Raw genomic sequence first — 10116 nt, 5'->3', positions numbered from 1 at the left:
CCAATACATACGTCTCATTCTTCTTGTGTAGTACTAACACATTGCTAAATGTAACTACATATATGGGGGTATTTTAAAAAGTTCATCCCCCACCCACCCCTTCCTTTTTTTATAAAAAAAAAAAAAGTACTGGTTCCAGCAATTCTCTCTGTATTTTAGATGGGAATGCTTCTAAAATCAGAGTGTAGGATTCAAGAGTATTTGCTGTAAAAATCAGCACACTAACTTTTTAAAATTTAACATTGGAAATTCAAATATTTTTTGGTTGTAACCTTCCAAGAATAGGCTCACTGCTATACAGGACAAAATAAATACAGCCCCTGACTTAAGGAGCTGACAGGCTAAAAGATGCACAAGGGAAAGCACAGAAGGGAAAAATGGAGGGTTATATTAAAATTGTATTACTCATTTTATTATTAATTCACTTTTTGTGGAAAACACACTAAGAGAATATCTATAAGAGGAACTGGAGTTAATCTATAAGGTTACTGCCCACTCTTCCTTCAAATCCCTCCTCAGGACTAAGTTTCCTCTTACACATATGAGAAATAGGCCAAATGCCAGTGGCTGGGATGGTGATAGTTACTATTGCTTTACTTAAAGAAGTAATTCCTTTTCCTCACCCTCCACTTTTTTCCCCCTGTGCTTGTTCTCTTAATTTTTTAGCTAGTCACAGTGGAAATGTTTTACTATTTTATTGGACAGTGCCTAGCCAGCTGTGGGCACAACCATAATGTTCGAATTAAATAATATCTATTATAATATTCCCTAATTGTATTTAGTGTGCTTGCCACTTTTCCCCCCTCTCATTCCAACAGTCTTCACTGAAGTTCCCTAGTTCCTAGGAAACATGTACAAAATGCAAATACACGATAAAAATGATGTATTCTTTATCTGGCCCTGGTGTCATTCTACTGTCTTTCCTGAGTCATTTTTAAAATTCCATCCCAATGAATGTACAAAGTGTGAATTACAAAAAAGGGAAACACCAGCCTGAGAACAGAAAATATCAAAATAAGTCTGATGAAGCAGAGGGGGAAAAATATCAATCACGAGCAAGAAACTGCCTATAAAGCTAATGGGTACTGGGCCATCAAGAGACACAAATAAAAGCGACAGAATTAATCAGCAAATATAAAAGAAATATAGTATAATGCAAATCTAAAATGGAAAAATAAATTGTGTGAGGTCATGAAACAATAATAATTTGCATCAAATTGTCAGCTGGTTTCTGCACAGATGGAAGAAGACTCTTAAGAGGCATTATAAAATATTTGAAGATGTGTTTTAAGATGGACATGAATTGAAAGCAAAGCAATACAATTTGTGTATTTCGTTCCATCATGCGCGCACATGCACACGCGCATGCACACTCTACCCATTTCAGGTCCCCTCCCATCCTCCTTTTTTTGTAGGAAAAGACTGATTTTAAAGGTTACTTTGGAGGGCAGAGTAACACAAATGCAAAATCAATAGCATACATATTTTGTCCTGTATTTGCATGCTGGACCTGGTTCCTTACAAGTCCTGCAAAAGAAAGTGTAGACTACAGAATGAGAGAATGGGAGGAAGAAACAGGCAAGTACAGCAAATAAAATTAGGGGATGTTTTGAAAATAGAGCATCAAGCCAGGATATGTAATAGCCAACTTCACTTTTAGTCAACAACACAAGTTCAAAGATCTGAATTATTCAAGAATATCCTGTCTTTAGCCAACATTGGTAATCTGGTACATCTCTTCCTTGTCTGGCCAATTTTCTTCCTCTTCAATTTCCCATATAAGCAGTACAGATAAATGCTGCTCCACTAACACCGTCATAAACAGAAGAAATGCGAGACAGACATAAGTAGATCCTTGAAGCCTAAACCATATATTGCAGGTCAAAATTGGTTTAAATTTAGTTTTGCTGCACTTCCTGCTGTTTGCCAGCAATAAATGGCAATTGCACTTTAAGCCTACACTCTACTGGGCACCGAGCCATTTTTAACTGTTTTTGATGGCAGATTCCTCAAAGATGTATTTTAAAATATGTGGGCTGTAAAGTAACTCAGTGAGGCCAAAGCCCTGTTCTAAGGAGGCCCTATTTCACAAAAGGAAGCATGCTTTTATAGAAAAGCAGGAGAGAGCCACACATTAATAACATAAAACTTTCCCATGGAATTTCAATAGCAGTAACAAATTGCTTTGATAAAATACCAGGAGGATTCACAGATGGTTTTGGGGCTATCTACTGAGATAGAGAAAATTCTGACTGATGTGTAAGTCACTGCTCAATCCCTCTGAAGCTCCCTAAAATTCTGTCTCATGACCTTCTCTAGATATATTAACCTTGCCAAGTTGGTCTCATAACTTTAATAAGTCCACAAACAAATTGCTGCAGTAATGTAGTTAGCTCAATTAGCTTTTGGATCTATTCACTAGTCAGAAGTAAAGGTCATTTTCTATTAAAATATTTCCCTCCCTCTTGCTTATTGCCCTTTGCAACTTATGGGAGTTTAATATTAGAAATCCTGTCTATGCTGTGTCAGGAAGAAGGCAGAAGGATAACACAGAAAAATACCATATTCTTAGCTAACAAAACACAGACATTGCCCAAAGAGAACATCTGCCTTTTTTCGTGAACAAGTCTAATTGTGGCAAATTGTTAACACCTTGAAGGGGAATGTCATCCAAGGGCAAACTTTAACATATTCCATACTTGCACATAAAACACATTTCTTTTGGGTTTCCATACTTTTCCATGTCCGTGCCTTTTTTATTAGTTTATCAATGGCTAATTTGGAAAATAATTCAACCTGTGTTCCATTTTGGTGGATGCATTTTAATGACTGCAATTATTTGCACATACAGGTGATACCATAGAAACAGAAAACTATGTTGAAGAAGACATACTCCAGAGGTGAGTTATTTTGGACTGGTAAAATTGGGAGTACAATTATTTGCTTACTCGCAATTGCATGTCACCAAAGCATAGATCACAATTTCAAAAACCTTGGATACATTTGTGCATCAAAAACTGCTTGTCCACCTTGCAACCCGTCTTATCCTCCCTCATGGGAGTCTACACTAAAGTCACAATGAATAATTTGACATTATTATTGCCATGGCAACAGACTGATGTCATGCACATACAGGATTATGACTGACATTGTGGCAGGATTTAAGAAAACAAAAAAAAGCTGGGTGGAAAGGGAGAAAAACACAGCTTCAGTACTAATGGGAGAACCAGAATATCACTGGCACAGTAGCATTGTTTTGTTTTTTAAATCTGCTATTTCATGCTTTTCCTACTTTCAACATCATTCTTGAAGTGAAATCCTAAGCAACACCTGAAACAGCCTGTAAAAAGATTCATCACTCTAGGCTGGCAGGAACAATATCCTCAACATTTTGACCACTGAAGACCAAGTCGGGTGTGACGCTTGTAAACACCACAAGCAGCATTGTACTAACAACAATCAATATATCCCTATCTAGGGAGAGATTTCGGCCACTGGTGGAGTGTAAATTGGAATTAATGGGCACATCTCCACAAGCACACACATGCAGGGACATGCATTTCCCATGCCACATATAGCAGCTGTACATATTTGTGCCACTGCTATTTGTACCCAGGCACACCCCTGCACACACGCTCCAGTGCGTGGCAAAGTGGCCCATATGGGGTAGGAGACGCTGGAGCCAGCACCTGTGCTGGTCTCAGCAGCCTTACCTGGGGTCCTGGTTTGGGAACCAGGCTCTGGTTTCCTCCAGCACACGCTGCTGCCATGTGCACCATGCCGCTTTTTTCAGCAGTGATTTTTTCTGACACTGGGATCTCTCAGTGTCAAAAAAACCCATTGCACTGAAATGACCAGTGCAGCGAACACTTGCACGTGTGCTGTGTGCAGTGTCTCAAGCTGCTTTGAGGTGCAGCAAAATGCACATGCGCACTCATGGGGACACACCGAATTTGTTTGTTGATTGCGCTCCTGGCTTTGGTGGAGAGATGTAGAGAGAACTTAGAGAAGTGCCCTAGGATTCAGCTTTCATTTTAATGTCATGGTTCTGGTCTAAAATATCAGAAGACATGCATTTGCATATTTTCTGAGATACTTCTTAGATGCTCAGCTTGATTAGAAATCTCTTCTGTTTTGACTATGTTTATATGCATTCACAGAAAGACAGATGTAAACCATTAGGAATATGATAAAATAACATCTGTTAAGTATTTTTAAAGCTAATGACTGCTAAGTTTTCATAAGGTTTAGCAGGCGGTACCAAGGAATACAGCAGGCAATACTAAGACCAGGATGGAAACAGTCTTTTATTCTAAATTTTATATGTACAAGGAAAGCTATTTTACACAGTTTTGTAAACTCTGTGTAAAAGAGCCATAGTCATCCAATGTCAATGTGTTTACATTAGTAACAATTTTTAAACATGGATTACATTATTAACAGCAAAAACCATTACAAACAGGCATAAAAGACACAGTTATGTGTGCTGAAATTTCACATATATTCTAAAAACAGGTTGACGCAAAAATAAAATGTGCTGGTAAAAAAAAAAAAGGCATATTTTAAATCACGCAATACATGATTTTTTTCTTTCTTTTTTCACATGTTATGCTGAGCTTTTTTCTCAAGCCTTTTCACATCAGGATTTGCAGGCACTTTAGCAACCCAGCTATATGTTTACAATACAAGAAGTTCAGACCAACAAACATAAAAACAGCTGCTGCAAAAGAAATTCTCATATCCCATATGCACGTTAAAATATCACTGTTAGAGCAATCATTTTGTTTCGGTTATTTTTGGACACTGACACGCTTTTGGGATGATGTGTAACATTTTTTCTCCATTTATCTCTTTTGCAAATACTTCAGAGTTTGTTTCTGATGTGAAATCACAAAGAAAAGATACAGCATATGGAAGCACAAGGCAATTGCCCACAAGACTTTACAGGTTGTAGAAAAATCCTATTTTCAGGGTTTTTTGATCCAAAAAAATCCAATTCCATTTTTCTCTTGCTTTGAGTCCCCCTCCCAAGCCTGCCAAATGAAATGAGATTATCAACATAAAAAGGATGATGGTGGGATAATTCTTCCCCTCACTCTTTTCTTATATATGGTTTTCATCTGATCAAATTCATGTTTATGAAAAACAATATATAACCCAGTTGCTGGTTTTCCACTATACCCTATACTTCATGTAAGAACAGATATATCTGCTATGCCTTGACTGAGATTTCATTTATAAATATAATAGCCTCTCTCTAGTTATTTCCCTGGTAATACATTGTGTGTGAAAATAGAAGACAAATGTAACAGGATTCCCACAAACACTGAAAGCCAGAATATTGTTTTGCTCACAAATCAGGATAAATATATATTTTTTTTTATAAGTGCAAGGGGATGGGGGGAGCGGGAATGCACATGTGCATAGTAGGAAAAAAAAATTCAGCATATAGACAGTTAAATATTGATCAACAAAGACTGTAAATGACTCCACCATAAAACATCTTAAAGTGATATTCTGAGTGGACTTGAGCCCTATCCTCTCCAAAGTGATATGTAACCCACCCCTCACCCCAAGAGAAATAAAAAAAAAAAGGTATGTCAATGCTTTCTTCAACTTCAGATTCATTAATTTTATGCCACAGTGTTGTATGTTGGTGTAATAACTCATTGAAAAACAGAATGCATTAGAACAAATTCTTATAAGCCATTGACAGCTATTGGACTGGACTAGGATGCTCGGTAACGAAGGGAGACATGTTGCTTACCTAAGGTATGATTGTCAAATGGTGGAAAATCCTTCCATGAATATAACACTTGAGACAGAATGGCAAAGACATAAGGCCCACCAACTCTTTGCCTATATTGTTAAAGGCACTGAAACAGACAACACATATACCCCTTAGTACCATCAGTTTAAAAAGTTTTCAAAATACGAGTCTTTATATGAAATTGTTCCTTATTGCGTGATACATTGATCTTCTTTTGCTTCAGTTCAAGAATAAAATGGTCTTCCCTTTTCTGGCGTTTGTAATCTGTTCAGCCTAGCTACCTGAGAAGGTGAAGGTGGTACATCTTGCCGAAAAGGGCCTTTTGGAGGGGTGTAATTAAGGTCCTGAATTTTTTTATATGAGTCATAATTGTTAGACCCTTCAGAAGATGTCTTTTTTTTCAGTTGTTGTTCTTTCCGCCTCTGTTCTTGACGGAGCAGTTCCTGTGTTTCCAGCATTACTCTCGCATTGAAGCCATGTCCTCCCATGTAGCCGTTTCTTGATCCCTGATAGCTGGAATACCTGGGGTTTTCTTTTGCAGTCTGGAACCCTTCACCAGGAGAATAGCTCTGCTCCCAGGAATCTTGTGATACAGAACTGGCATTTTTTCTGCTTTGCCTGAAAATAAGAATAGAATTTATTTTTTAAACAGATACCAGGGCTCATTCATACTCCTTTAGATGCAACCACAGAAGAAGACTAGGCATGCATTTGTACATTTCAGATTCTTCCCTCTGGATGGATCCAACTTCAGCTGATGTCAGCTTTGGAGCTGGTCCAATTTTTAAGAAGTGTTCCTCTCTTTCACCCAACGTGGCCATTTTTTCTCTTTCACTTAGAAGAAATGCATCTGCATTTTAGATGCATTTCCTGGCACTACCATAGAGATACTGTAAATTTGGCAAACAGTACAACAGCAATAATTAGCATCTTAAAAAAATGTTACAATTCAATTGCAAACCAGCAAAACATATGACACAATGCAACACTTCCACAGAAACCAGATAACATTAAGCGTGTTGAATGGGTTATAAGTCACTTATGAAAGATTTGAATCTAGCCTCCTATTTGATTAAAAATGCAACAAGACGATCCTTTAAACATTTGCTTTGAAGCTGTACAAGTCAGCAGATAAACTCTCTGTTGATATATAGTTATACAGACTAGGGTTTGTTTTTCCCGATTCCAGAATTAAAGAGTTTTATACTATCACAACTGTTTCCCAGCATGCTATATCTTTCACAAAAAGAACGGCAAAGATAACCAATTTTGTTCATTTTCTGACTCCACAGGTAGATAAATAAATCCAATGAATATAGGAATTACAAATTCTTATCACTTTTTGTAATAAATCACCATATTATTTTAAGAAAACATTATTGTTTTGAAATATCTTTAATTTACTATTAAACCACTAGACATTTTTATGAATTTAAAATAAGATTGGATATGATAAAGTAAAACAATTTTGTGCTGGAATGAGAGAGATACCCACTTTGAGATTAAAATTAGTGTAAAAGAATCAGGCAATAAAACAAAATATATTGCCACATTAATCAATACGAAAATCATCTAGATGCTGTATATATGGCTCAGTTTTTCATATCAACACAGAGTAACAACAAGGCTCAATTTGGCCTAGTGGTTTGAACATGCAGTTTGGAATCAGGAGACCTGGATACTTTTCCTAACATCCATGTATGTGGCGAGTCACTTAACCTTGCCGGCCTTCTCTTTCCCTATGTATAACTTGGAAATGATGGGGGCGTACCCAATGTTTGTAACAGACCTTGAGATCTTGGATGAAAATGCTTACTTTTAAGTATGAATGCAAAGCATTACTATTGGTGATGATAATCACATACCCTTCTTTCTAAACCAAAACTCACTGAGCCATGTTCTATTATTACTGAAACAAGAAAAAATGAAATGAACCTCCTTATGGTACACAGCTGACAAGTTTTCAAAATACAGCAACATAAATTTTCATAAAGTTTGGCTACATAAAGTTAGCCTTAAAAACCACACTGAGTTAAACTTTATGTTAAACAGTTTCACATGGGACAGGACAATAACTAATTGAATCCACCTAATTTAATTACTGTCTTCTGGTACTAGTTCAAAATTAGTTGGCTCACTTGTGTTGTCTTCATGGAAAGATTTCTTAAGTATGACTGAAGAGTACATTTGCCTAGAGCACTAATTATTTTAATTTAAAGAGTCAAAAAATGAAGCTGCTAGAAATTATGCAAGATGGGAAAAAAACAAAGTTTAAGAATAAAGCTAGGGCATTGATGTTAATCATAAAACTGTAATTGCAACAATAAACTTGCAACACAAGTTTTATTAGTGACTGTGAGATTTCTTTGTAGATTAGTCATAGTGCTATGAAAAATCTGGATGACTAAAGAACTGATTGACGTCCCATTTTATTGTCTGAATGTTGGATTCGTTCTGTATTTGGAGCACGATCATCTAAATATTCCCTTTAACCTGAGCTGAGAACAAACACTTGGTTATAAAGCAGTCATGAATGACACATTAATAAGAATTCTTAATTTACTTGACATTTCTATTACTAATCAAGCTACTCAGTACATTTCTCTTTTACTCTCTTCTGTTGGCTTCTCTGACTTCCCAATGTTGTTCGGCTTCTTTTGATTTGGTTGGCTTTTTTGTTTTGTTTTCAAATTTTTATTTAAAATCGTGAATTTCTACCAGTGGAACTCTGCAGAACAACTGATCTCCAGCTTTTAGGGAAAGCTAACACACAGTATTTAGGCAGATAAATCTTTCAAAATAGAGTTCATGCTTCCTAATGTGACTTGCTGGAACTAACAAGATTGAAATGGCCTGCAGGTCCTAGGCACTGGTTCAAGCAAGCCCTTAAGTTATAAAGAGCTTATCATTTTCTTACCACCAGGTTTTTCTAACCTAAGCTTTTCTGTCTCTTGTTTATAACATACCAGTCTCCCGGTAGAGCTGCATCCACTGAGAACTACAAGGTGTGAAAAATCCTAGCACTGACAAGGTTTCCTATACCCCTTTCTTCATATTCATGTTCTAACAAGTCCTTCGTTATCTTAGATCACACTGAAATTATATTCAGTCACGTTCTTTTTTTTTTACATTATATACCCCAAGGTGGCGTGTTCCTGTAGCGCAGTGGGCAGAGCAGGTTGGGGAGCAGAATGGGAGTAGGGAGGGAAAGGAAAATGGTTTTACCTTCCTCGGCTCTTTTCCTACTCTGAGAGCAGCTCCTGTAGCTGCTGTAGCATGTGCTCAACTGCTGCAGCTGAGAGGCACCAGGATGCTCCCAACTCCTGGGAGTCTTTGCTGTGACAGCCATAGAAGCCAGGCAGCCCTGGGTCCTCTAGTGTATAGGGGCAGAGGGGATGAGCTGAATGGCAAGCCCTCCCTGGGATTTTTGCCACAAGCCCGTGGTCGTATACAGCAAGCCTGCCCTTCAGCTGCAGCAACATTACAGAGCACAGGGCTGCCTGGCATCTATGGCTGGGCAGTGCAGGGCTGCCCCCCAGGGTGGGGAATGGAGCTATTTTGGTGTCCCCTCTAAGTTGGTGCCTGGGACAGGTGCCCTGCTCACCCCACCGTAGTTATGCTACTGTGTATACCTCAAGTATATAGCTCCATTACTTTGCTCTTTGGAAACCAGATTAAAAAGTTCTAAAATGTAGTTTCTCCTCATGGAGACAAATTTGGCATTGTAGACTAAACCATTTTAGAAATAAGGCAGAGGTAAGAAGACTTGTATGAGAAAATTAAGAAAATTTTCAAAATATCAACTTTCCTCTCTCTCTTTTAAAAACAAACAAACAAACATCTTTTTTCTTATCTTCTTCCAAATGCTACCCTGAGATGGCTGATGGTAACAATGGGGTGCAAAATCAAAGATTTAATGGTAAACTGGCTCAGCTGTTACAAAAACGCATCTACTGGTGCTGCATTATAAAACAGTTCTAGTGCCACTTTTACAAGTTTTAGTGGAGATGTGTATACAACTATTACCTGCCCCACAACATCACTGTGCAGGGATCAAAGCAGTATTATATTGAAGCAGCAACTGAAATCAAAGAAGTCTTTAAGCTTAAAGTACTCTTGAGAAGAGGCAGCTTGGCTTTACTACTGTTCTTATTTCAGATTTCTCCAATCAATGTTTAACAATTCTAAAAACTATCTGAATTAATATAAAATGTTTAAATATCAATCTTCTTATAGTTTCATAGTTTCATAGTAGCTAGAGTCGGAAGGGACCTAGGTAGATCATCAAGTCCGACCCCCTGCCTTGGCAGGAAAGAGCACCGGGGTCAGATGACCCCGGCAAGGTG

The 10116-nt window shown here is 37.6% G+C and overlaps 1 protein-coding gene across 1 annotated transcript in view; it reads right to left on the bottom strand.

Annotated features, from left to right (window-relative positions):
- Positions 1-4287: 4287 nt before the first annotated feature.
- Positions 4288-10116, bottom strand: part of PARD3 (par-3 family cell polarity regulator) — a 737069-nt gene continuing 731240 nt past the window's right edge. The window contains exon 26 of the mRNA XM_019528913.1: positions 4288-6388. Within this exon, the coding sequence (XP_019384458.1) occupies positions 5995-6388 (394 nt within the window). The 3' untranslated portion in view covers positions 4288-5994. The remainder of the gene's footprint in view (positions 6389-10116) is intronic.

This window comes from Crocodylus porosus, unplaced genomic scaffold (assembly GCF_001723895.1).
Source record: "Crocodylus porosus isolate Cpor-Errol unplaced genomic scaffold, CroPor_comp1, whole genome shotgun sequence".
NCBI lineage: Eukaryota > Metazoa > Chordata > Crocodylia > Crocodylidae > Crocodylus > Crocodylus porosus.
Note: the sequence above shows the minus strand (reverse complement) of the source record. Positions and strands in the feature narration are given on the sequence as shown.